This window comes from Syngnathus scovelli, chromosome 21 (genome assembly GCF_024217435.2).
Source record: "Syngnathus scovelli strain Florida chromosome 21, RoL_Ssco_1.2, whole genome shotgun sequence".
In the NCBI taxonomy this organism is placed as follows: Eukaryota; Metazoa; Chordata; class Actinopteri; order Syngnathiformes; family Syngnathidae; genus Syngnathus; species Syngnathus scovelli.
This window is the reverse complement of record NC_090867.1, coordinates 9493141-9520593: the sequence shown is the minus strand read 5'-3', so window position 1 is coordinate 9520593 and position 27453 is coordinate 9493141. Positions and strand designations below refer to the sequence as shown.

Sequence of the window (27453 nt, the reverse complement as noted above, 5' to 3'; positions counted from 1 at the left end):
TGATACGAGCCCCCCCCACACACACACAATTTGAAATAATGTAAATAATGAATTCAAATGACCCAAATCATGCAAGTTTCCACTCTATAATAAACATAAATACAAGCGTTGAGCCTATTTCATTTTGTGCACTTCTAAAAATGGTAGAACTACACAGCAGACACAAAGGGTGCAAAAATATTTATTGCTAATAAACCTGTAATCAGTTGGTGAATATGTGTATTTGGTCTATATTTACAAAATTAGAGTACAGAGGAAGGGGAATGTGAAAGAAAAATCCCAACCATTTAAATAAATACAGACTGTCACTTAACAAAACTACAAACACAACCAACTTCTAAACAGCTGGAGCAATGATTGCAGTGAGAGAGAGAGAGAAAAAAAAAAACTATATAAAATTTAATATATATAAATTAGTCAGAGAACCTCATCCATGTGCATTCAGCTGCAGTCTTTCCGTGGGGGATGGATCCAAGGATGGCAGAGAACATCTATGACGTTACTTAGAAGCCATGCGATGGAGCAACATTGATATTGCTGTTTGATAATGCAAATCTGTACTTCTCTTCCCACTTCCATCTGTGCTGGAATGCCGACAGAGCGACCGGAACGGCGGAACCGTTCATTCCTACGTATTATGCATGTATTAGTGGCCGAAAACGCTGGGTCGTTTGGACGTCACATTCTTGGCTCGCAACAGTCTAAGAGTTAAAACAGTAGCTTACACAGTCATAGTTTTAGTGTACGCGTGCGTGACAGATGCTCCGTTAAAAACGATATTTACAGTAAAACAATGAAAGGGTGGGGGGGGGGGGGGGGCGGACAAATACAAAAAAACGTCACAGTTGACTGAAGTGCACGGAATGCAAATTCTAAACATGAAATCCAAACTTCATACCATGTGTCCTTTAATAATACATGTTTGTTTTGTGACCAGTGTGTGTCGTGTTACCAAATACGCCATTACAGAGCTAAAATAGTTTAAGCATGCAGCAAGGTAGGGGGGGAGGGAGGGCTGGGGGCGTGTCACATTCAGAACTCCTTAGTGTCCTTATTTTCAAATAGGTGGAGTCTTTGCTCAGGTGTCAGTCCTTCCTTTAGACTCTGTTGGGATTCAAAGGACAGCAGATGTTACAATTTAAACAAGTCTTCAAAAAGTTAAGAGTGTAAACTGGAGGATGCAAAATCTCTCATTGGATCAAAATCCTCTGCTTAGCAGGACTCAAATTCAAAGCACCCATCATCATTCCTTCACAGACTTGGTCCAGTGCACTTTATAGAAGAAAAACGACCTTGTCTTGAGGAAGCGGTTGAAGCCAGTACTCCAACTTACCAAAGCCGCAAAGTTGTAACTCGTAAAACCTTGCTTGTTTTACTACTTTGCTCCCGATGTGGGAACCAGAAATGGACTAGACCAGTTCGTTTAGGGTTCACAGTGGCACTGCAAGCAAGTCATTCACAAAATGCACATCACGCAAAACGTTTGGAATCACACATTCAGACTCCATCATCCCAGTGTCCTTCACCACCATGCATATGGACAGTGCTTATTTGTGCAGCGGAATGTGCAGGGGTGACTCAGATGCGTTTGGTGCTTTGAAGGCGGACGACGAGAGGATTTACTCAAAGCACACGTCGTACCTAAAGGACGTCCTCAGCAACACTAATTGTCCCAGGGCATGTCGCGATTCACAGACTGGGGACAAAAACAGACCGGTAAGTGTGCATTAGTCTGCTCTGGAGTCAACTGGGCACCACACATTTTTTTTAATGGAGTCAGTCACACAAGAGCAGGCCGGGGGGCTGGCTATGCTGCAAGCGGCCACTCCGACCAGTAGATGGCAGTAGAACACTGGCAACTCACCCACTGTCAATTGTTTTTGGGCAATTTACTGTTGGACAATGGGTGGTGGGTGAGGCACTTTTCGAAGAAATCCTAAATCAACAACTACGGGATGAGGAACTGACTTCAACGTTACCAGGAAACCCACCTTTGACCTCATGGTGCGTTCGGAACGTTTGGCTGCGACAGCTGCCATCTTGAGAATGTCAGGATTGCTTTTGGATTTCATGATGTCTGCGAGGGAAAATGACTTAAATGAATGAAAAAAAGACTGCTTTTACCATTGTCATTGCCAATTACGCCTACTGTATAGCGTGGACTGAAACGATTAGCTCATGATGTGAATTCATTTTTTTAAGAACCTCAACTTTTTCTGGCGCTAACCACTTAAATGTCACAACATGAAGACAGCTACCGTATCCTCCTCCTCGGTCCACTTCCTCCGGCGATGGTTCACCGAGCGCCTCGTGAGCCAGCTGCAGCTGGTCTCTGAGCCGGCCCAGATCCCGCTCGGCTTTGGCCTTGACGATGCTCAGCTCGGTGTAGATGTCTTTGTACTTATCTGTCGCATATTTTTTGTCCTGAAATGACAACGTTTGGCATTTCAAGTGACTGACAAAGATTTTCTATTTTTTTTAAGGGACACACACACACACGGCTTCCGAAAACAACGGTGCGAATAAAGACGTACTCTTTGTGCAGCCTGGAGTTCATCTTTCAAAGAGTTGATTTCCTGCTTTAAGTATTGGACCTCAGATTCCTTCACCCTTAGCATTACCTGGAAAACAAGCAGATGATCACATCAAAAGCTTCTCTAATGACATTTGCATCAAACTCATCAGAAGCGTACTTCTAACTCGTAGAGCTCTTTCCCCTGTATTGTGTTTGCGTCTCCCGCTCCGTCCTCCGAAGTCATCGAACGCATCTTGGTGATCTCCGCAGCCAGACGATTGTTTAATTCCTGAAAGCACCGCACGCAACGAGCTTAGACGGACGGGACGGGCACCTGAGAGTTGTGTTTTATCAGTACCTGGTTGTGAGCATTGAGCTCCTGATTCTCTCGCTGACATTGCCTGAGGGCTTGCCTCTCTGCCTCCAGCGCCTGGGCCAGGTGGGCGTTTTCGAGGCACTTCTGGGAATACTGCTCCGACAGCACCTCGATTTCTCGCTGAAAGGAGCACAGTTCCTCTCTGCGGTGCAACACAGTGAGAGAGAGAGAAAGAGCAAAGCCATTATACCGCACAGCCAAACTTCCCATGAGCAGTGCAATCCTTAGTTAGGCTATTGAATATGGTGCCCCATATTGCAAAGCTCTCATACTCATGCTGTCTGCGGATCTCATCCATGTCAGCGTTCTCTACGTTGCTGTTGGCCTTCCGAGCCTTGTCCAGCTCTTTCTCCAGCTCGTTCCGGTGGGCATTTTTCATTGCCTCGATTGCTACCATCAACACAAGAGTCTCATTTGACCACCGAGTTCAGTGAGCGCAGCTTTTTCATGTTCATGTCTCACCAGAAATGGTGGCGGCGGTTTCCTCTGCCAACAGTCGTTCTTTTTCCTCCTGCAGGTTCTCTAGCTCTCTTTGGTGTTTCTTGTGAAGTTCATCGATCACCTTCTGATGAGATTCTTCCATTGCGGCAAAGCCCCTCTCACAAGTTGCCTGGGACAGGTCAATACAGGGAGAGCGAGTGAGTGAGGGAGTGAGGGGATGGCTCAGATCCAAAAGGACCAACAGGCTAGGCTCTCTGGCCCTTAGGAGCCGAGCAGGAAAACAAGGACCTAAACGGATGGCCCGTTTATTAGCCGCCAAAGAACTCGCAAGCTACTGCGTGTTAGCCAGGAGCAAGTTGAGCCTGTGTTAAGAGGAATGGCAGGATACACAATGAAGGCACGATGAAGAAACGCATAGACATATGCTGTCATTTGTCATCAACAAGCATCTCATTTAGCTTGTGAGCCAGCATTCTTTGTTTTTTTTTTTTTTTGGGCCCAAACCACTGCTCAGCAGTCTGTCACGGTGCAAGTTTCGACAAGCCCAAGCAAACACACGTCGTGCTTCCGTTGCTCTATTCACTGACGCTAATCTGTGAGCTCAATCCATGGCTGCACATCAGACCACGTCCATTCTCCGTGCCTCAATCCACGGCGCTCCAGTCTGTTTTTACAATAAAATCTCCTGAGAGCTAAGCTCCAGGAACCTACTGTGAGAAGCTGAAAATCCTCCCCGATAGCAAACGTAAACTTCCTGCTCTGACATCAGACCAAGCATAGGCTTTATTTAGAAGCATGCCAGACGCTCTATGGTGGAAGTAAATACATTCTCGGCCACGACGTGGGCATGAACTCACTTAAGCGCTTAAGTTATAAGCGGACTTACTTCAACCCAAACAAAAACGATAAATATAAAATGTTCCGAGTAAGCAACAACACATGTTAACATAAAAACATGTTGTCTGGCAATAGTACAAGACAAAAACTCTAGTTGTGGTGTTGAGGGCCCTTTATAGCTGCTAGTAACTTCAGTTATCATTACTATTTAAAAACAAAATTTGAACTATTCAATGAGAAGTAAAAATGACATGATCAAATTAAGACAAAAACCAAACCCAAAACATTGATTTGACCCAAATGCCTAAAGACTGAAGTATCTTACCAGTTGCCATACAAAATTGGTTCCAAAATTTGGAATTGGACAAAAAAAAGTTCTGAAATGATTGATCTCATCAATCAACTAATCTACCAACAGAATGGGAAAATCATCCGTTTCATTCCATGTTGAAGAATCAGTTTATGGGTTAAAAAAAATGGCACCAATGACAGAATAAGCTCAATGGATGTTATAGTTCATGCAACACAGAAGGAAACCGGTTAGAAGAAGGAGCAAGTGTAGGATGCACGGGGGGGGGGGGGGGAGAGTAAGCGGATCTGGGAATGCCACAAAGGAACACAAGGCATCACAGATGGCGAACGGTAAGGACAAGGAACGCTTCCACCTTTAGATTTTCCAGGTCTTTCTCGTATTTCAGCCGTAGAGTGGTTATCTCGCCCTGTTCTTGGCGACGTCTCATCTCTTGGGTCATAACTGAAACTTGCGTCAGCAGCTCCTGGATGCACGCTTTGAGATGGGCTGTCCGCTCATGTAACTGACCCTCCTCAGCTGCAGATGCCTTGTTTGGGTTCGAAGGAGCGATCATGCTCCTTAGCTCCTCTATCTCCTGGTTAAACCTCGCGATGAGGTTCATCCGTTCCAACTCGTGCTTCTCCTTGAGGTCCTCCATGGAGTTGGTCAGTGAATCAATCTCTCTGGCATTCTCCTCTGAGCGGAAGCAAAGAGTTTCACTGGCTTCAGCTAATTCTTTCTTCAGTCTGCCAGCTTCCTGCTTGTAGCTGTCTTTGACCTCCCACAGTTCCTTTTCATGTCTGGCTATCATGTCGCAGGTTTGCTCAGTGGGCTCCTCTTTTACGTGGATAGAGGTTTCTGGCTCGGATGTCTTTTTCACACACGCGTCACACAACTGATGATGAAGATCTGCCAGTTGGGTCTGCAGCTCTTCAACAACCTTTCTCAATTCCGGGCAGTTTGGACACCCGTGAAGTTCAACTTTGCAGGGCTTTTTCATAAGCTCTTTTTCATGCTGCACCCGCAGCCTAATAATCCCATATGACGTACGCGCATCTTGAAGTGCATCAAGCAGATACTCTGAAGACTGCTTCTGCTTTGGACCAAACGTAAGGCTAGCTAGCGCGGAAGACGCCAAGTCGTCATCTTGGGCCGACTGAACCCTCGATGCAATTTTTGTCAGACAGATCGCCTTTGCCTTCAGCGTGTCGGTCAATTCTCGAAGAATAAAGCTGTTTGTTTCATCATCGAGCCAGTTGTACATCAAAAAGAAGTCTGACTCAGCCATTCTGTCCCTCTCAGCTTCCGCTTCGGTATCAATCTGACTTGTCAAAAGCTTTAAGGACTTACGAGCAATCTCTTGCGCCATTTGACAGTCAACGTGAGTTCCTTCTTGTTTGATTTCAGTGGTACTCAGAATCTGGCTCAGGAATTCTGCCTCTAAAATCAAGCCCATGTCTTTTTGACTGACGCAAAAAAGGTCTTCTTTTGGAGGACTAAGGTGTTGCTTGACACATAAAGTGCTTTTTAAGTCATTCAGCATTTTCTCGACATCAACTTTGATGGTTGATAACATTTCTAAAACCTGATTAGCTGCCTCTGACCTCTTCTCAAGCTCATCCGCTACTTGCTTTAAACGACCTCCATTAACATGCTTAGCTCCTTCCTGAACACAGGCAACATCTACAGACGTTTCACCTCCACTTATCCTCATTTCTAACTTCTCTCGTAGCATCGCTATTTGATTGTCTGCCTCTCTAAGCTTCTCTTGATGGACCTCCTCTGATTTCTGCTGCAATGCGATTAATTCACGGTTCCTGGACTCGAGTTCAATACAGTGTTGTTGTGTGGTATGGAGGGCTTTCTCAGTGTCAAATAACTTTGCCTGTGAGGCTTCAAGTAGGTCTTTAAGCTGCTCCTGCTCCAGGTGTGGTGCCCCATCCACATAATCTGCCTGGAATCCCAGACCTTTCAACGTGGCTTCTCTCAACTGCAGTTTTTTCTCCGTGTCTCTTAGGGTGCTGTCAAGCTGCTCTATGGTAAGCAGAGCTTCACGGAGCCTCCGTGATTTCTCATCCAGCTCCCTCTCAAAATACTCTCTGTCAATGGCATTAGCCTGGCTTTGGGCCAGGTCAGCCTTGAGTCTTTTCATCTCTTCCATAAGGAGATGCTGTTGGACACACTGACGGCTGATAAGCTCGGCTTTCAGTCTGTCTATTTCTCGGTCTGCCTCGGTCAGTTGGTTCATTATTTCTTGGCACCTCTGTTTCAGCGCGCAGTTTTCACTTGTTAGAATTTCGATCTTCTGCTCAAGAATTCCAATGGTCTGCTCTTTGCTCTCTGAATGCTTATCAATTCTTGAGAGGGGACCAAAAGGGCTTTGCTTCTGAACCTTCCCCACCAAACCCTCCATGTTTAAAAGACGGGACTCGTATTCCCGAACGGTTTCTCCGGCTCGGGCCAAACTCTTTCTGATCATCTCATTCTCTATCTCCTGTTGACATTTCCAGGTCTCCAACACCTTCAGAAATGGTTGTTTCTCGGATGTTTCTTGATTACACGTGTGGCATCTTAACAGCTTGGTCAGTTCCTGTACAGTCAGATATTTGCCAGCTGTCAGGTCATTGAGTTCTTGAACTGCTTCCGTACTGTCCAGGAGTAAAAGGCTAAGGGTTTGCTGGACAGGTTCAGGCATAGTGCCTTCCAGAGCGGGTATCTTTGGGGGCTCAGAAAAATAAGGTTCCTTAAGCGGGTGGTGAGAAAGTGAAAGGCCAAGCTGTGCCTGCATATTGCGCTTTTTCAACTCTTGCTGCTTCAGGAGTTCTTTGGTCTCCTGGTACTTCTTTGTCAAACTTTGTGCTTGAGGACTAACCAGTTCGGGCCTCTTCATCTGGGGCGTCACATCAGCCTCCAGACCCAAATGGTGTTCCAGCTTGGAAAAGGGGACCAAAGAGTTGGTTAACACACAGCAGGGGACACACAAAGATTTGATCATAATTATGTTCTCTCATTTCTTTCTTATCATTACCATAATATAAAAAAATGTGTATAATTTAACAATTCAAAGCACGGAACAATTGTTGGTTATAATGGTGCTAACTACCATTTCAGAGGAAAGATTTGATGGCAGGTGTTAGTTCCAATCGCATGCTTCTGAAATAGTTCAAGGTTACTTCATGTGGTAAGTATTGCAATATTAGTTTTCTTGAGTTAAAGGGATTACTTAAAGGATGAAAGGCATACCAAGAGTTTTCAACACAGTATTCCGGTCGGTCCAAGCTCCTTAGACACCCACCAAAGCAGTGCTTTGTGGATTGACATCAGCCAAGGTAAACCTACTGGGTTTCCCTACAACTTCCTAAAGTACATTCCACCACAGTGGCAGAAAACTGGAATATAACCACGAGCATAGAAAAAGATCGAATAAACGGACTAAACCAGCCTTGCTCTGGCAACACTCATCCTTTCATACACACACAAGAATAGCAATCCCATATGCTGGCAATATTTGCAAATGAATGGATGTCGTTAATAGACAATGACAGCTTTATATTCATGCACATAATCAGAAACAGCCAAGATGTTATTCATACACAATTACATCAGTTAATCGAATAGATTGGCAACGCGTTTGGAACCCCAGCGCAATCAAATCCTACTGAGTCACAACGTCAGAAACTTGGAGGAGAAAGAGAACTTTAAGGTGGTCATTTCCCATTTACGAACCGATGAGCGCATGAGTTCAAATTATTTGGTAGCCTACAGTGTGAAACAGAGAAGAGATTAACAAGTAGAAGCCAATGTAATCATTAGATATCAATGTTTTTAACATGCAATGAACTCATGCAAAGGCACACATTGGTCGCCCCTTTGGTTTATTGTTTTTAATCTTTTTTTTTTTTTTACATATTAAAACATGCAAAGGATGTTATAAAATAGAGAATAAACGACTGTATAAAATCTTAACGTTCAACAATAAAATGGTGACTAAAAGTGGAATGCACTCGTAAAATAAACTCACCGGAGATATGTAACCTGCTCGTACGTCCTGCTCTCTGTCAAGAGCTGTTCTCAGCTGAAATTCAAGCTCCTGCTTGTGCTTGTTGGAGTCAAGCAGCTGCTGGTGACAGCCTTCCAATTGTGCTTTAAGTTCTTCGATCTGGAGAAGCACAAAGGAAAACATTCTTTTCTTCTCTATTTTTAGGTTGCATCAAAATGAGTTGCGTGCGTATTGGCGACAATAATATGACCCCAAAAAACAAGATGATACGTAAGAGGCGAACGTACCCCTTGCTTGTAATTCTCCAGCAGGTGTTCGAGCTCCACAGTCTCTCTGGCGGGACCTGTTGAAGGCAGAGCGACCCTTCGCTCTTCCCGGATGGGCGTCTTCTCCACCTGTCTCCAATGTTGCTCAATCACCTCCTCTACTTTCTGATGTCTCTCTAGAAATTGATGACCTGACGAATCCGCCGGCAATTTGTCCGCACTTTGAATGTCCGTTCTCCCGCTTTCTTTGAGCGACGAGGGCTCCGTGGGCGAGCCGGTGGCAGCCTCGTACCTCTTTCGCCTTTCCTCCCTTCGCCGACTACGCTCCAGCTCTCCTAGATCTGCCCGAAGGCTCTCGGCCTCCTGCGCCCGTTGCTGTGCAAGTGCTTGGGCGATAGGCCTGAACTCGGCCCAATCAAAAGTCTTGGATCGGCCCTCTCGCCTACGCTCACGTGCTCGGCTTTTTACGACGGCTGGAGCGGATTCTCTTTCTACAGATGAGGTTTCGGATGAGGGAGAGTCCTGGGTCACGTCTGGCCTCACTAGCCCCTCCAGAGGAGAAAAAGAACCATGATCATCCGTTGAGCTGGAGAACAGTGAAAAGATTTAGGACTGATTAGACCAGAATGTCATTTAGAATAACACTCCCCATTCAAATGACTTCTCAAAAATTGAGAAATGGCACTGGCGGGATTTCACTCACCTTGCTACATCAGGAGCATTAGATGGTCTGACATTCTTCATAACTGCCTGGATCCAATTTCTTCGTATACCAGCTGTCATGGCCGACAGTGTGTAAACTCCTTCCTGAGTCTAAACATTTAAAAACACATTAAAAATGCCATTCTGCATATGAATAAATAAATAATGAAATTGTAATTTAGACAACACATCTTACTTGTATTTGGAAACCATAATTCCGCTGAGCCTGGTATTCAGTGACATTGTAGCATGTTGACAGATCAATCTCACCATCCAGGTCAGAAGCCTGAAGCATCAATGTATATATAAAAAAAAAAACGGAACCATACATTCAATGAGCATGATGAAAAAACTGAAGAAACAGTCACCTCTTCTGCAATGGAATCCTTATAATATCGCAGGCTGTGATCTGTTAGAACAAACCAGGATTTCTTCCACTACAGCAGGTACAAGAAAAATATGGTGGTTGAGCCTTGATGCTGAAAATGCCTTGTCAAAAAGTGCATGAAAATATGCGGGTCAACTACCTCTCCTTGCTCATCCAGCTTCACCATCCATCCTTTCTTGAAGTTCAGTAGATCCGGCTAGAATTGAAGAAGAAGAAAAAAAATGACAGAACTGCGGTGTCAATTCATACAGACAAGAACACATTGTTATTTTACAAATACTTACAGCTACAAGTACATTATTAAAATAGAACAAAGCTGATCAAAGTACTCACAAACAACCCAATTTCAAAGGTGCACTTCCTATTAAAAATATGGAAATAAAAAAATAAAAAGACAGCACAAGTAAGCCACATGCTTAGTCAAATCACACTTAAGTCGGGGGAGAAGTTGACATGACCAACGGTTTGGACAATTTCAAGAATAAGACTGGTCTGAAAGTGGACCGCTGGTCAGGTACAACTTCCACCTCATCAGATTTTGCTCGGTGAGAATCCAGCCGGGGATGCAGAATCCAATGCTCGATCATCTTTTATTAAACCGCTGTGCTTGTACACGGTGGGAAAGATGTGACTGGTGACCACAGAAAGCAGATGCGGTGAACACGCTCAAAACACAACGCAGACACACATACAAATTGGAAAAGGATCCTCCTTGAGGAGAAGGGTGACAGATCTGCTCAACAGAAGACTCTAATGCACCTTTGTTTGGTTTTTACGTTAACCCGTGGAACTCATTTTAAAATGTAAATTTCATGCTTGAAGTAAGCAAGAAAAGAACACAATTAGCAGTGTGCTGCCTTTAACGCTGTGTTCCGCTGAGCATAAAATAAGAGATACCTGTCTCACAAACACACACACACACACACACAGACAGAACGGCACAATGCAGGCAAAATCTGCAACTGAAGAATCAGAATGAGCATGTAACCTGAAGAGGAGAGGAGAGGGAGAGGTGGAGGCTTGGCAATACCATCACACCAGAGCAACACTAGTCTTGAGGAGAAATGCAATAAACTATAAAGATAGAAATAATAAAACCATCAGGTCATCCCAAGAAAAAATGTCAACAAATGCTTATGAGTTACGGTGTTGTGTAGCAAAGCGTTCATTTCCACCAAAAGTCACCTCAGCAAAATGGGCTGAAAAACCCAAAAAGCTTGGATCTATTCTGAACAGCTCAATGCCAGTAAATCATTTGAAGCCTGGATCTTTTCCAGCAGAACAGAAGCAGCTTTGTCTAGAGACACAAGCACACTGGGTTCCACAATTAACTGGCACATTTCACTTGGAGGTAATCACATTATGAGTTTCCATTAAAGCTCCACTGGCCTATCCAAGCACTCTCTCTTCTCTGTTTTTCTCTCTCTAGATACGTATATATTTTGAATATGGCTAGCATGTCCTTAGCACTTTCTATTTGCCTATTTACGTCCGTGTAGAGATTGATTTCATGTGGACAATCAGAGCCTATTAACAGTACCAGCTTATTTTGGCACAACTTGTGAACTCAACAATGTGTGCTTTAAATAGACGAAAAAACAAATACTGCACTTCAACAGGAATATGCCAACAATGTGCCAACACGCCCATTTGGGCAGCACACCAACGCTCGAAGCTGGTGACATTGAGGTGGCAGTGCAGACATCAGCATAATGATAATAATAATAATAATTCATTGTGAAGTGTGAGAGGCTATGTTCTCAGCACAGCATATCTCATACCCTGAGTGGAGTTTCCTAAATACCTCAAGAAAAGTTCAGCACAAATCACAATGGCACAGGACAATTCAATGGGGGAGGAAAAAAAAACATGGTTTGATCACATGATATATATTCATCATCATTTATGTAAAGATGTGGAAAAATGCATTTTAGAAAGCCTAGTTTAAAAAAAAAACAACAACAGGAAGCGATAACACTCACTGTCATGACTGAATCGGTAGTCCGTCGGTCAAGGGACTTGGCTCTCCTCAGTGGCGGCAGCGTCGAGGCGAAATCCAGACCCTGAGGACCACACATATAGATAGACGTGACCAAACGACATTCATTGAATGAATAGGATCGATACATTGTTCTAAAATGCATTTGCTTCAGCTCTAACTTTAAGTCGAATATACGTATGTGCAAGCGGTCCCAGCGTCTTTGTCACAATTAGGTGCATGAAGGGAAACCATCTGGCAGAACAAGCGAAATCTATTCAACAGTATCAAAAACAGTCACCATCATAGCATGGGGGTGGGGGGTGGGGGGGGCATGGTGGGAAAAGGAAGCACAATCCCCAGGGGAATCCCACCGCAGAATGGAAACTGGAAATGAATACAGCACAGGCGGCTGATCTTTGAACCACAAACAAAAAAGACAGGACAGTATGAAGAAAAGATGGAAGGGGGGAGGCAAGTCAAGGAAAAACATACAAAGATGAACTGAAATAAAAAAAAAAAAATCATGACTTCTCCTCGCTCAAACATGCATCAAGTAAAATACCTCTCTGTGGAAACGTCTGTGCTCACTGCGGCCTTGTCTGGCTCCACTCCTGCCTGACTCGTCCACCTCCATTTTCTCTGGATTCTCAAGCTCCAGGGCCTCCAGCTTCTCAATAACACCACATCGACTGTCAATCAACATTTACACGTTAAAGAGGTCAAGGAAAAATTGCAACCAATGCTTGACATCATTGATAGAATATTAACTATTTTGGGTGAGTTGTGTTCATTTTCCTAATTTTGTGCGCACAAGTTGGAAAATGATACGGTTTTGGTCAATTAAGCTTGGTTTACAGCCACCCCACAAATGCTGGGTTGGACAAGAATTTAATTGTTGCTATGACGCCAGGGCCCATTCCATGCAAATTGTAAATTATACATTGAAACTATGGCGATAGCTAAAACGTAGTCTTACAATCGGGGCATACCGATGCAAGCAATCAAAAGAGATTTCGAGAAGATGAAGGCGTCTAACCACGAGTTCATAACAATTGGGAGGAAGTGGCAAAACAAGGGCTTGTTTTGCTCATTTGTTTTAGGATATGAATGCCTCTGTTAGAAAGTTGTCAGGAAATGAGAAATGCGAATTTGGGGCTGACCTCGCCAAGCGAGAGCAACGATTAAATTGAGCAGGAAGCTGACTCTGGGAGGAAAATGATGACTTCCCCAACCCCCCCTCAACCCCCCGCTCAGTTTGTTTAAAAAGTTGCTGTCTGTGGGTGTGAGACTTTTAACCTCTCCACTAGCAGTACGGGGGGGGGGGCCACCGGCCAGATTACCAAATGGAAAATACACTTTGTAGATTTATATTCCATGCTTACAGTAAATGAGCACGTAACCGCTTGCTCAGTGTGGAAGAATGACGACGACGGGGGGCATTGAGCTTGTTGTCCAGAGTGATGCCAAATGTTCATGTTCTTGAAATGGTTCAAAAATAAAGACAGCGACTTTCAGACACTGACCTCCTCTCTGGGCTGAGAACAGCCTCCCTTTCGTGCCTTTCAGGGCTCCTAAAGCGGCTCCTCTTCTCCGCCTTTCTGGCTTCGGCTTCCAGCCTTCGGGATCGAGGCGTGTCGTGGTGGCTGTACGACGAGTGGTTCCCCCTCTGGGTGGCTGGGTGACTCTCGGTGCTGGTCACGGTGCTGCCGCTGGCGTCCGAGTCCAGAGAGCTTACCGAACCGCTGATGTGAGAGCCGTTGGACAGCAGCGAGCTGCCAGACGGGAAAGGGTCGCTGGGAGCGGGGGAAAGACAGCGGGGTACACCGCCCAGGCTGGAACAGGAGCCGCTTGGGGAAAGGAGGCCACCGGGTGGCTGCGGGACAGAAGCGTGCTGGCCCTGATCCACTTCGTCGCCATTCACTGAGCCTGCGTCGGAGGAGCCCTGTCTGCCAGACGTACATTCGCCTGCAAAAGAGTCAAATCAAAATCTTGTCAGCGGTTAAACACTCGTACATTGGAACTCATTTGATCACGACTGAAGATGACAGAATGTTGTGTGTTGATAATGACCTTTCTTCCATAGTTCAAGTCCATATTTACAAAACAGAGTGTTCTGTTTGCAAAAAAACACTCTGGGGTTGGTACAAGAGAAAACATGGACATTTGAAAAGATGTTATGTTTGCCTGTTGGATGATGCGGTGGAGAGCCTAAGGGCAGCTCAGCAGGGGCCCATACTGTCGCCCCTTCAGCCTCTCTTTGGTTGAGCTCTTCCTGCCAAATGATGGAACTGGAGTCTGGGACTTTCTCAGCCTCTGGGATACCTGAGCCGGTCACCGCTACCTTGGCTGGCCCTGGCTCCTGTGTCCAAGTGAGACAGTGTGTTTATTATGAAAATGTGAGATCAGTCGTTGGTATGCCAGGAAAGCATGAGAAGGCCTACCTGGGAGGTTGCGGGCTCCACCTTACGTTTCTTCTTCTGGTTCTGCTTATTGGTGCGGGGATACACAACCAGTTGTTCAGACCACCTGAACGGAGGTTGACAAGTGCCATTTTAAACGTCATCCCCTCAACAAAGGTACGATAACAACATACCCATTAATGATCTCTCTATTCTCTCCTCGGATGAAGTACTCCTGCTCTGGTGTGATGATGCACAAGGAGTTCTTCTGGCCCGTCTTCGGTTCCGCGTCGATGACATCCACGCATAGGTTCATGTTTACCGTCCCCTGGGGGAGTGTGCTTGGCTAAAGGGAACGAGCAAACGGTCGCCGTTTAGTAAGCGAAAAAGAATGACAACTACGTTAACATAGCGTTGCCCCCGCAAAATCAAAGAAAACATGAACAAATATGGAAGTTGAAACAAGAAATAGGCGAGGAAGGGCTGACGTCCCAAGAAGATAAACGGAAACACAAACTACACATGCAAAGGTCGTCTTTCATCGAGCGGTTGTCGGTCGGGGTAAATCACGTTTGCGGCTCTTATCAACAGTGTACCATGGCAACCGCGCAATTCATTTCAACTGCGGCACACATAGGGAGGGAAGCAAAAAAAAAAAAAAGAGAGAGAGAGAGATGGGATGCCAAAATAAAGCTGCTTTGTGAGTGTGATCATCAGCCCAGTTCAGTCTGAAGTCTCGAATGCTTGCCAACAAAGATGCAGAAAGCCAACCGGTGAATTGTTTTGACACATCTATGTTCTGTGGAACACCATAATCCCAATAACTGTAATATTTCTTAAGCTAAACAACCCCCCGGCCGCCCCCCCAACCTTTCTGTAAGTCTGCACTAAATCCGACGGCTCTGTTATCAGGCTTTGTTGGGTTACGGCTGCTCCAGATGTAAAACAGGTGCTGCGTCGCTTTTCAGCTCCTTTTAAGGCCACTGAACACAGATCAAGCTTTATTAAGATCTGCCTGAACCCCCCTGGGGGCTGCCAAATAAGGCAATTACGCACCGCCTATTCGCCCCTATGAAAGAATTTCCTCCACTTGAAAGGAACAGTCAAGCCTGAACATAAGTAGCGGTAGCTGTCAAGTCCACGGAACCCTTCAGCGTGCTTGGTAAAACTAAATCGACACGGACAGTCAGCTAAATATTGGATCTGCATAGGGTGCGCTGGCTGACCTTTTGGGGTTACTTCCCACCCTTTTCACAAACTTGCAAGTGGCTGTAATGTGACTTATTGCTTATCACTACATACGTACCACACGTCACAGACAATTAAATCCGCAATAAACATTTTTTAAACAACTAGGGGTTATAATTAACCATATCGTCTTTCAATTAGCTAAACCTAAATCGACAGCGCCTAAATTAAATAGCAATACATTCTTCTCAGATCATTACGTATTTAAAAAAAAAAAACCTTAATATTTGAGTACGCATGTTACAGCTTATTTGCAAGTTTACGTAGTGCGCTGAAAACAAACTCAGCACAGCGCTTATCAAAATCAAAGAAACAAGATGATCAAAATAGTCGAATAGAATGTTTTTTTTAAATATTTTTATGGCTCAGGACAGAAACAGATATGGGAGGAAAAGGTCACCTTCTCCCTTGGCACCTTGTTCTCATATTTATTTGCGTACAAGGGTGGTCTGACTCAGCTGTTCTTTTCAGACTAAAATGTGTATCTCCCCTCAATTGAATTTGATGTGTTCTAAAATGCACATTTGTGCTACATGCTGAGCTGCTTGCTGCGGCAGGCCATGTGCGGAATGTCTGGGTCTGAGGCATATCCAAGGTTTTCTTCTGTGGTTTTTTAAGGGGCTAGAACTCCCTTCTTCTAGCTCACGCCGGTTACCAAATAAGGGCAATGGGAGAGGAATGCCGCTTTCAACAGGAGAGCATCTTTCCTTCCTTCCTTCCTTCCATCCATCCATCCACTTTTTAAAGAGGTCATTGCTTCACTTCACATCCTGTTATCTACTGGGTGAAAAACAACAGGTGATGATGTCATCACCTTTCATCTGCAAGACGATACCGATGTTTAATAGGAAATAAGGCTGGTTCTGTGAAGAAAACACCCTTTATGAGTGCAAGTAAAATCCGACATAAAATCAAACCTAAAACAAATAAGGATGATTCGATATCAAAAGACATGAAGAAATGATGTGTGTGCAATAAGAAATAAATGGGAGGCCAGAGTCATTGCGCAAACACCGATGAACCCGATGACAAAGGGACCATTAAACATGGCCTTATATGCGCTCTGTGGATTTGGAGAGTTCCTATCTTACAGGTCCAGAACACTAAGCGGCCCATTCTCCTGACCCACTTTTCCTGCCTTTTGGAAGAGATGAAAAGACCGGAGGACAATGAGGCTGCTCGTTTTGGAATCATTGTTACAATAAGAGGAAAACACAATTGCACACCAGCCTGGGTGTCACTGGAAACACAGTGGAAATATAAATGGGACTTAATAATAATATGTGATGTGGCCCTTTGCCCTAGTCTGACTATTAACAAGCTGGGCCTTCATTTTAAATACAGACACCCTCCTAAAGTAACACTTGACAAGGGTTTAGGATTAGTATGAGAAAGTCCAGATATTTACAATTCATACATTTTACCTGAACTGTGAACTCCCATTGTTTACACTTAAGCCGAAGCAGCCAGTATGCGGCGGCGAGTAACCCGTTTCAAGATGACTCTTTCCCAATCTACCGCCACAAACCTGTGAAGCACGTTTACTTACTGATTCGTCCAGGGCAAAGCGCAGACAACCATGCTCGTACAAAACAAAAAATCTTCGTTGCCATTTCTGTCGGGCGAGGGGGAAAAAAAAGAAGAAGAGAATATTAAAGAAATGTTGACATACATGCGTTTATGGTTAATAATATACAAATTGGACAACAAATGTTTCATGAGAGTGATCATCTGACTTGGAATTAAATTATAATTGGTGGGGAGATTTTTGTATTTATTTATTTTTTTTAATTTACCCTGTTGTCTGTAACATATAGCATTTAATGAGGATTTGCTATCTTGTATGATCTAATAGAGTGCACACACGCACTTACCCGTGAGCGTTGCATAGGATTGTCAAAGTCGGTTCCCTCAGGAGCCAAGCACAACCATCCGCCATAAATGGGCTTAGCCTGTAAAAGAGGGAGGGAGGGAGGGAGAAAAAGAGCCATTTAGGTAATAATTAAAACTTCAGCTAAGGGGGGGTTGGGACAGTGTGAATATAAGCAAAGTCTTTTTTGGGCTCCAGATGTTGCATCTGCCCTTGCATTGCATTTCAAAGCCACACAAACCAACCAGCAAGGCCTTTTAGTGCAATCAACTCTCTTTGATGAAATGTTTAGGAGCCACTTTTATTTTTTTTTTCCCCCCCAGTTTCACCATGGTAAACGAGAGCCAGCCTGATGGCATACTCAAAATAAACTCAATCTATTTTACCATATGCTCATGATTCTACTTCTGGACTTATTTGACCGCAAACTTACTTCATCCGGTATGCCGAGCTCAATAAGCCTTAATATAACACTACCTGCTTAGTTGAAGGACCTCTGCTGCACCTATTCAAGTTCTGATAGTAGGTATTATGGATTGCAAAATGTCGCCCCCACACCCCTCCCATCGGTTAGACAACTCTGAGCTGGGACTACATATTAACCAAGCCATAGCTTGCTCATTTGATGACACACTACCGACCTGGGACATCCCAAAAATTCTCTTCAGTGATTACGTGTCCAACAGTCAGCGTAATACCCAAGGCAATTTACAATAAAAAAATTAAAAAAAGCTCTGCAGACGATCTGTGTTCGTCATCCCACAAAAAAACAGTATCGGGTTATATCGGTTTAAATCTCTGATACCTCTTTTTTTTTTATAAAGACTAACTTGTTTTGTTATTGCAGATACTAGTTTCCCATATGGTACATGACAGGTATGATAATAGCAAAGCAGGCACCTTTTCCTACACACTCGCATGTCTAAGCTTGTTTATACGCAATAAACCAAACCAAGGTAGCGTGTGAGTATCCTGGAATTACAGATATGACATGAAACAATAGCAGAAATATTGACAAAAATGTCATCTTGTAAAAAGAGACAACTCTGCTATACCGCAATTCATCGCTACTGTACTTTTTTAGAGTTTTTTTTTATTTCCAGTAGAGACAAGTCTGAATTGAATGGGCCTTATTGTAGTAACCCTTGATTACATAACATGCTGGAGAGCACTAAGCTCTCCTGGATGTAGTAGTTAAAGCATAATTCAGAGTACGTAAGGTAACCAAGGTTCACTAATCTGCAGTTCACATGGAGCGAGCAAGCGAGCGAGGGAGGGAGGGAGAAACGATGCACTGTTGTGCTGTGTAGCATTTGGTTCAACATTTAGATGAGCATTTTCATTCTATCTACAGGCCTGCTATCTACCCTGAGTTGCAAAGCAGCATGTAAGACCTCTGCTCGCTTTTCCCAAAGCCACACTTCCTTTCTCTCCGTGTGACTCCAACTCCCACTCATTCAATCCCCCCATCCAGGCCATTGCCCACCTCTCCCCCACATACTACATGTCAACTTTCGCCAGCGAGAATTCTCTCTCCATCACTGTCCAGCCTCCCTCCCATCTCCTCAGCGTGATTGATCCCACAAGCCCCGACCAAACATGGGCTGCCAAGTTGGGGGGTGAAATGGGAGACACAAAGGTGGAATTTGTGGAGGCATTATAATTCATTTTGAAATACTGTAATGAAAGCACTTCTCCAGAGTCCACCCCCAAGCGTCAACCTTTCTTCTAGCATTCTGGCAGATTGTTTATATTGGACACATTTTGTGCTCATCTTTTGACATGGCTTTTCCATATGTGCTATCTGTTTCAAAGGAGATTTCTTACGTCAAAGTAAGCCCATGACATGGTTTCACCTTGACAACTATACGGCAGTAGTCTTTCGAAAACATGAAAAATAAAAGCTTCACCAAGACCGGGCCGGGCCGGGCCGTCTGTGAGATTGTGCATTATTGATGTGGGCACTTTTTTCCAACTACGCATTAACATGATCGATCCAGTGCAGTCCCCGAGATTGACAACAATGGATTCATATGCTTGATTCTTATTCCAAAAATGTAAATTGTAATACAGTGTTAAACTAGCCAGGGAACACGGAATATTATTGTCAAGAAAGCCTTTGACTTGAGTTCAGCTTTAAGGTACTCACTCACCTTCCTTTTCAATCAGTTTAAACGGTCTTACAAGCATGATCTCAGACGGCACAAGCTTTGTGACAAGGCAAGACATTTAAAAAGAGATTGGAACAAGTGATTATCACGTTTCCTCCTGTACATTCGGACGAGGAGAGAAGAGGATGCTGACGTTGCTTTTTGGCACTTGAGCCTTCTTCAAGGGCCCATCCTGTATGGCCTCCTCATCTGGGATCAATTACAAGACACACCAGAGACTAAACTAATGATCAGAGAGTTTAAGAGCAACTCAAAACACGCCTTGAGTGCCCAACTCAAATCTTTGCTCATCAGTCAACCAAGTCTTTCTTCATCTTACAATTGATCATCTTCTGCATGTGGCTACAATGAAAACAAACAGTGTCACATACTAGATTAAGATGAGAAAGAAATTAAATCACTCAGATGATTTGGCAAATCCGCCCTTGCACCATAGATGACGACAGTGGACTCAGCTTGATGTCTGTTTCTGTAATCGAGACTATTAGACATGACCTCATTGTTAAGAAACTGGCTTGTGAACATAAGCAATGCACTTAAGAGGCTCAACAAGAGTCGTAATATGTAAACACAGAAATATTATTCACAATAATAACAATTATTTCAAAGGTGGAAATGCTACAATTTCCAAAAAGAATCCTTACCTGTGTCAGATCCTGATCCGTCAAAAGATGCAACTCCCGAGGTTTGAAGCAGTTCTGACATTTGCTTTTGTTGAAAAAGTTCGCCTGGAATTTCCTGCAGGAATTTTCTTTGGCGGTAGACATCGTCTTTCACCTTGTTGACGTCCTGCCCGATGTTCTCTGGGTGGGTGCCTTTTAAGCAGCAGTGCAATGGTAATCCTGCTGCTGTTTACTTGTCTTTCTCTTCTACTCCAACTTTGAAAACGACCGGCCGCTTCCATACATTTTCCAAAAACAATGACCAAAACCGGCTTCTATTTATTCGAAGGGTTGTTTTTATACAATTCTCCGCCTGGTTGCTTTTATCCAATTCCTTTCCCCCCAGAAATAATTAGCTGCCATCAAGCCACCCTGCTCATCACTCAATCGGTGATGAATGCGCTTCTCAGTCCACCACAAAGCGAGACAGCGAGCCAGCGAGAGGCTAATATCCTGTTAGCTCGCCAGTGGCTCTCCAAATCAATAACGCGGTGGCCACAAAAACAAAGTTAGCACACTTGTATGGCCATCAAACTTTGACGCGATTATGTCCAACGGGCGACATCTAACTTCCATGTGAAGAAGTGAATTTAAAAAAAAAAAAAAAAAAAAAAAACGGGGGTGCGGTCAGACAGCAGGTTCTGATCCCAGTCGCAGGCGTTGGTCCATGCGAAGTTCACCCAGGCTATTAGCCAGCATGCTAGCTAATGCTAAAGAAATCCTGTCCCGGTCGGTGTCTTCACTAAGCCTGAAAAAAGAAATGTTCACAAACACCAAATGACTCCAGGTGCCTCTTCTCCCCAAGATAAAACGTCTGCATGCAAAAAGAGCACAACGAAGTCAAACATTGGCCGTAAAAGAAATGTTTAACGATTGCTTCCACAACTAGCTTGGCTAGCTAGCTGCAGTAGGTTTATTTTCTTCTTTCCCAAACGGAGCGAGGGGGTTGATGAGGAGCGATTTGGCTCAACAGCCTGGAATGCCAGGAAATCTCGCGAGATCTGCTCAATGTCGCCGTCCAGCGAGTGAGGGCGCTATTGTCAGGGAGAAAAATGAAATGAAAATTAAATTAAATTAAATTAAATTAAATTAAATTAAATTAAATTAAATTAAATTAAATTAAATTAAATTAAATTAAATTAAATTAAATTAAATTAAATTAAATTAAATTAAATTAAATATGGTGAGGTTGCTCCGGCATGATGCCAGGAACTGTTGGATGCTCAGGGCATTCTGAGCAGGTGTGCTATCATGGAGAAACCACAACTCTCTCCTCTTCAGCGCTCTAAATGAAGCAAACAGTTCTTATGCAATGTATTCAATTGAGATTAATTTGCTTGAATTACAGTGGGAGCTGTGTAAGTACTGCATCAGACAGAGGTGTAACTACTTTGTACAATACATTATCCAGATAACATAATTAGATCTCTTGAAAGCTGGGACTCGATTCATGAGGGGAACTGTCGTCATGCTGGCAACACTGGAACATATTTCAGATAGCTACTGTGCACCATATGTGAGTATTCATGGCTGACTCCAGCCGTGGCTATTATAAGCAACGGGTTCAACTGGACACCAGTTGGTCAAAAAGTCAAGCAGGGCGGCGTGTATGGATGGTGGACACGGTGGTAGGAGAAGGGCTGCTGTTACCTAACTAAAGCTGGAAAAAAACTGTAGCCAGTCCTGCTGAGGGATTAGCTCCTTCCGCTGTGCTGTGAGTGAACCAAGAATAACAAGGATTACAGGTGTGTGTGTGTGTGTTGTGTTTTTTGCAGTGTTTATAAATGTGCTTTGCAAGTTGTATAACCCATCAGGACTTGATCCAATAATGTCTGAGTCCAAATATGAAGGTCATCATCAATATTACATTAGGATGTGTATTGAAAATGTAATAATGCTCATAATTTTGAGGTTGAGATATCAAATGACAGTATTTAAGAGGTGGCACTAGGCAAGGGATTCTGTGGCAGGAGGTTGGACGGAATATATTTAGCTGTTCTCCTTAAACACACTTTAAATGGCGAGTGCACAAGCATTGCTTGTAAATGGCGCATGAGAAAAAAAAGAAAGATGAAAATGAAAACGTTTTGTTGGAAATATAAGATTTTAAAAAAAAGATAACATTTTATTCACCCTGGTGGGAAATTTGGTTATGTGTAACAAATATGTAGAATCATTTCAATTGATCATTTTATATCATCTGCACAGACATACAATTTGAACAGTTTTAGTCATAAAAGAAATTAATGAAAGAAATATTTTCATATGTAGACATCAACTTCATTAATGGATGTTTGGGTGTGCCTCAGCTGTTATTAGATACAGAAAGCGGCAGCCCATTAGAGCTCGAAAGTGGATCAAAAGTCTTCTGTCAGCAGGTTGTTATTGTTTTGTTCCCACAGAGCCAGCCACCCTCCTCTCCAGAACATGGTCTTCCCTTCAGTGATGGTGTTGCCCCTGCTGATCGTCATGGCGGCAGGGGTATACTACATCTACAATGAGCTCATGCAGTACATGGCCAAGTCTTTAGTGCGCAACAAAGTAGTGGTGATCACTGACGCTGTGTCCGGTGTAGGAAATGGTAAATGATCTGCTTTTAAATTCAAACACTGTTATTTGCTTTAACCCATTTTTGAAGACAATTCAAATACAATACTTGGCTCACACCATTTCATAACCATGTCAAGCAACCGTTAATTATTGTCCTTGTTGTCTTTCAGAGTGTGCTCATCTCTTCCATAAGGGTGGAGCCAGGCTCATCCTGTGTGGAGCAAACTGGGATAAGCTGGAGTCTCTGTATGACTCTTTGACAAATGATGCTGACCCAAGCGAGGTGCAGAAAACACATTTGATCATAAAATTCATTTGTTGATCAACTCCTTAGCTGATACAATAAAAAGCGTCAAATGTTGGACATTGGGGGAATAAGGATATCAGCCCATGTGGGCTAAACAGATTGTTTTCATCCTTCTCCTCCCGTTTCCCCAATCACCACTTCCTACTCTGAACAAGACAATGGCAGGACATCCTCTGTGACAGCAAGCTGTCCTCTATATACAGTATCTTTTACACGGACTACAACAGATGCGGGCAAGCGACAATGTTCACAGACAATGCTCACAAAAAAACATATTTAAAAAAAAGCATCAAGGAATAAAATGAATACTTCAAATATTATAGACAAGATAGTAGGGGACAAGTAGCCTAAGTAATAATTAAAAATGGAATACATACTGACACTTTTATATGTGTGCATGAATTTTTTGCCACTTTTTCAATGAATACGTTTTGTTGGCAGCACACACAACAGTCAAAAATGTGTCTCTTCACAGACCTTTGCCCCCAAACTGGTAATCCTGGACTTTAGCGACATGGAGAGCATGGAGGACGTGACGAGCGAGGTGGTGGATTGTTATGGATGTGTGGACGTGTTGATTTGTAACAGCAGCACGAAGCTCAAGGCTCCGGTGCAGAGTGTTTCCCTTGAACTTGATAGAAACATCATGGACATCAACTACTTTGGCCCAAGCACTTTGACAAAAGGTGGGGTCCATCCATGGATGTTCTCAGGCTCTTCTTATTGCTCTTTCTTATCTCATTGTAATGAATAATGCGACAGGAATTCTTCCCACCATGATTCCAAGGAGATCAGGACAAATTATCTTGGTCAACAGCATCCAGGGCAGACTGGCTGTCCCATTCAGGAGCTCCTGTGAGTTCTAATAACCAAATCAACTGTTGCGTATTTGCTATGGAATAAGTGTGCCTGTGTCTGCACCAATTAGATGCAGCCTCTAAGCATGCAGTGCAGGCCTTCTTTGACAGCCTCCGGGCTGAGGTGGAGGAGTATGGGATCACCGTGAGCACTATCAGTCACACTTTCATCGATGCCACTGCCCCGCCGCCTCCTGAAGAGCCTGCCTCCAAATCAAACAGCTTGGCTGCATGTGAGTACAAAAGCTGGTTGCTGACTGACAGTGGCGGAGCTAACACTGGAAGGATTCTTGAAACTATTTTAGAGTTGATGGGCATGCAAATTGTGGTCATTGATTCTTTCCAAATTCAATGTTTATTAGTTGTTGCCAGGCAACTGACCCACGGAATCCGTCCCTCAATCCTGGCCAATGAGATTATGCGAACGGTGAACCGGAAGAGGAAGGAAGTTGTGCTGGCTCATCCCATTCCTAGGGTGGCAGTTTACCTCCGATCTTTCCTACCCTCTTTCCTCTTTGCTGTCCTGGGTGCTGGAGTGAAGGACTCGGTGTTGGCTGAGCAGATGCAATAGCAGGAGAAAAGGCCAGAAAGAATATTCAGTAGTATTGCGTCTATGTGTGGATAACAAATAAGAAGTCGTATTAAAAATAAAAGCAAGTAACCAACTTCAATGCATCATCCCACAAAATGAAGCTTAACTGGTCAAATGCTGACAGAGACTACTCAGCTACTTTTCCAAATGATCATTTTAAACTTGACAAGACATGAACAGTTGCCATAATATTCAAATCACTCAAATAATAACACAAATTATATTGTGTATTAAAAATCTAAAGTTTGCTTATTGCTTTGGTCATGTAATGAATAAAAGAGACATTTAACTTGACTTGGTCGTGTCACGACTCGTCCCCGATCATGTCCATATTGTGTGTGCTCGCCCTTCCCCTCCCCTCCCCTCCCCTCCCCTCCCCTCCCCTCCCCTCCCCTCCCCTCCTCTCCCCTCCCCTCCCCTCCCCTCCCCTCCCCTCCCCTCCCCTCCCCTCCCCTCCCCTCCCCTCCCCTCCCCTCCCCTCCCCTCCCCTCCCCTCCCCTCCCGTGCGCCCATAATCAGTGTGATCATTCTCACCTGCCTCTCATTACCTGTCTCGTATTTAAGTCCTGTCTGCGTGTCACTCCCCAGGTAAGATCATTGTTGTGTTGTTGCTGTCATTGTTAATGTCATGAGGTCTTTTGTCGCACGTCTCTGGTCAGTTTCTGTTGTTGGTCGCCCTGCTCCATTCCGATCCCTGACAGGTCGTTGATATTTTCTCCATGTACTTTTAACATACCACCAGATGGCAGCAACGCATTTTATTCATGATGAGATCATGACATTTGTGTATTTATGATGATATAGTGTTTGGTAAATTTCAGTCGTTGCTGCTATTATTGCATATTCTTTGCAATGACATGGGTTTTTTAAAAATATAATTATTGTTTAATCCTTGATGGTGTGTGATGTTTCCTCCCATTATGCAAGTCTGACTGCAACTTGTGTATGCGGATATGAAGTCCAGCTGGCAAGCGGGACGCTGTCCTTCCTGCCGGTCGGTCGGTCGGTCGGTCGGTCACTGTCCTCCAGGGAGTTCAACATCCAATTGTCTCCATGCCTCCGGACAGGAATGTCTCTGTGATGTTCACATGAATAAATGCAGTTGGATGACATTTGCACGTGTCAAACAGGAAAGATTTCTAAAGAGCCCTCAGCTGGACTCTCCAAATTGGCATTTTTATTTTCCGGCTCTGCCACATGTCACTCGAGAGAGAAAGACTTTGACAAGAACTTTTTTTTTTTTCCTCTCTCAAAGTGAGACAGACACACAGAGAAACCACATGTGTGGTAATTTGTTTGAATGATCTCAGCCTGATAGTTTCTCTCAATCATCAGGCTCATCTTTCTGATGAGCAGTATGTTGATTGGGCCAAAATGTGGCAAAGATGATTGCCTTCATGCAATAATGAAAGTGATGCATCCTGAATGTGCGTCATGACTTATAGATGAGAACCGCCACATAGTGACATGTGCCGCTCCGAAATGGTCTTTTCATGAAAGAGGTGATCACCCTTATCAATTTTTAACGTCCGGGTTATTGACACAAAAGTGACTTATTGAGGTCATGCACGAAGGCCATGGAAATGATTCCTTAATCTTTCACACCAAAAGGCGTTTTATTTGAAATTATTGGGTGATAGTAGATTTTATTGCTCCAATGAATTTCACTCTACCATTTCATAATTGAATCATGGCATTCTATTTATTCAGTTGTCCAATTCTTTGTTAGTCATGAAATACCTCCTAATCTCCCAGTCTTGTTTGATTTAAAGATTACACATATTTAATCTACAAGAGAAAGTTTGCCTTAATCCTTGAAACATCCCAGCATGCATTGCTTCTCATACCACGTCAGTTTCTGTCACACAACGGACTCCATGAAAGTAAAACTGTGCTGCCTGTCGCAGATTAAAGATTTATAATGTCGGTAATGATAATCCCTCCATGTTCTTGCTATGTGGGCGGAAAAGCTATTGTACTGTTTTTTAAAAAAAAACATTTTTATGCCACTCACACCGAGAGAGACCAAGGAGCTGATTATTCCACAAGCGGATGTGGAAATCAGTCCAGAATTCTGGGAATACATTTTCCAGTTAGTCAGATTAAATCTCTGTGTGCAAATGCCACAAATTAAAGTTTGAGCTCCAAAAATAAATAAATAAATAAATAAATGTGCTTTGCCTTGCATGCATTTAATACAAAAGTCATACATAAATAATTAGAAACTTGATCTGACACTTTGCACGAGTAATTTGCACACTAACGCCGATGGTACCAATTTGCAACATGATATTCGAGTGTTGGCGATTTGCTCATCTCCAGTGTGTTGAGTTTTGATGAGCCGTCTCTCTTTATGCATATTATATGAGAGCTGTGGGAATCCAAATGCAACAATATTGACAGCGAGCAAATTACAGTCAGGTCATTAGGTCTGCTGCAAATGTTGACTAACGGGATTTAAATCATTGCAATCCTACCTGGCTGGGGAGATGGAGCAGAGTACACAAAGAATCCAACCCCCCATATGCAGGCAAACAAGCCTCAAAAGCTTAACCCTGCCACTGAATTAGAGGAATGGGGGCTGGGTGGGCCAGGATGATGGGAGGAGCTAATGAAACAGAAGGGGCGCCGCTTGAAATTGAGATTTCTAAGCCTGCTAGATGCTGGATGCCTTGACCCCAGCTCAGTTCCTCACCTTCTACGCCTCCACGGGCTACCATTGCCTGACCTCGAGAGGCGCCCGGAGATATTCACAGAACTTGATTGGATTTGGGGAAAGGAAAATAAGTTGAATTCAAGGAGTGCGGCTTTCAAATGAAAAGACAAGCACGATGTGTGCTCGAGCATAACTACAAAATGATGTGGGATCGTATCTGAGTGCACTTTTCAAGCTGGGCAATGGGCTTTCGTCGAGGAGATGAAAACACACTTGTGCACATTCATGCTAATTTACTTTTCGCTGTGGAAATCACAGAAATGCTCCAAAATGGGTCATGTTT

The 27453-nt window shown here is 43.7% G+C and overlaps 2 protein-coding genes and 1 long non-coding RNA gene across 6 annotated transcripts; 2 read left to right on the top strand and 1 right to left on the bottom strand.

Moving 5' to 3' along the window:
- Positions 1-165: 165 nt before the first annotated feature.
- On the bottom strand, positions 166-21118 carry mprip (myosin phosphatase Rho interacting protein). 4 transcript variants are annotated; one of them, XM_049759698.2, is made up of 25 exons: positions 20131-21118; positions 17320-17397; positions 16995-17060; positions 14392-14543; positions 14240-14324; positions 13983-14157; positions 13322-13763; positions 12361-12487; positions 11800-11880; positions 9957-10013; positions 9798-9866; positions 9626-9715; positions 9431-9540; positions 8749-9313; positions 8483-8620; positions 4835-7393; positions 3354-3501; positions 3164-3281; positions 2874-3033; positions 2694-2804; positions 2535-2621; positions 2259-2424; positions 1992-2077; positions 1642-1696; positions 166-1104 (listed from the first exon to the last, which is right to left on the bottom strand). In XM_049759698.2, the coding sequence occupies exons 1-24, from the start codon at positions 20251-20253 to the stop codon at positions 1664-1666; spliced, it is 5826 nt and encodes a 1941-aa protein (XP_049615655.1). In that variant the 5' UTR covers positions 20254-21118; the 3' UTR covers positions 166-1104; positions 1642-1663. The 4 variants fall into 4 exon arrangements, with proteins under 4 accessions (XP_049615655.1, XP_049615653.1, XP_049615656.1 ...); XM_049759696.2 differs by lacking the exon at positions 1642-1696; XM_049759699.2 differs by lacking the exon at positions 1642-1696 and having other exon boundaries at positions 7334-7393; positions 20131-21115.
- A 586-nt stretch (positions 21119-21704) lies between these two features.
- dhrs7cb (dehydrogenase/reductase (SDR family) member 7Cb) lies at positions 21705-24748 on the top strand. The gene is made up of 7 exons (XM_049759693.2): positions 21705-21893; positions 22551-22729; positions 22869-22981; positions 23481-23691; positions 23768-23860; positions 23934-24095; positions 24225-24748. The coding sequence occupies exons 2-7, from the start codon at positions 22576-22578 to the stop codon at positions 24431-24433; spliced, it is 942 nt and encodes a 313-aa protein (XP_049615650.1). The 5' UTR covers positions 21705-21893; positions 22551-22575; the 3' UTR covers positions 24434-24748.
- A 200-nt stretch (positions 24749-24948) lies between these two features.
- Positions 24949-26427, top strand: LOC125991610 (uncharacterized). Its single transcript, XR_007489399.2, has 2 exons — positions 24949-25158; positions 25382-26427. It is a non-coding gene; the product is annotated as an uncharacterized lncRNA (long non-coding RNA).
- Positions 26428-27453: the final 1026 nt, after the last annotated feature.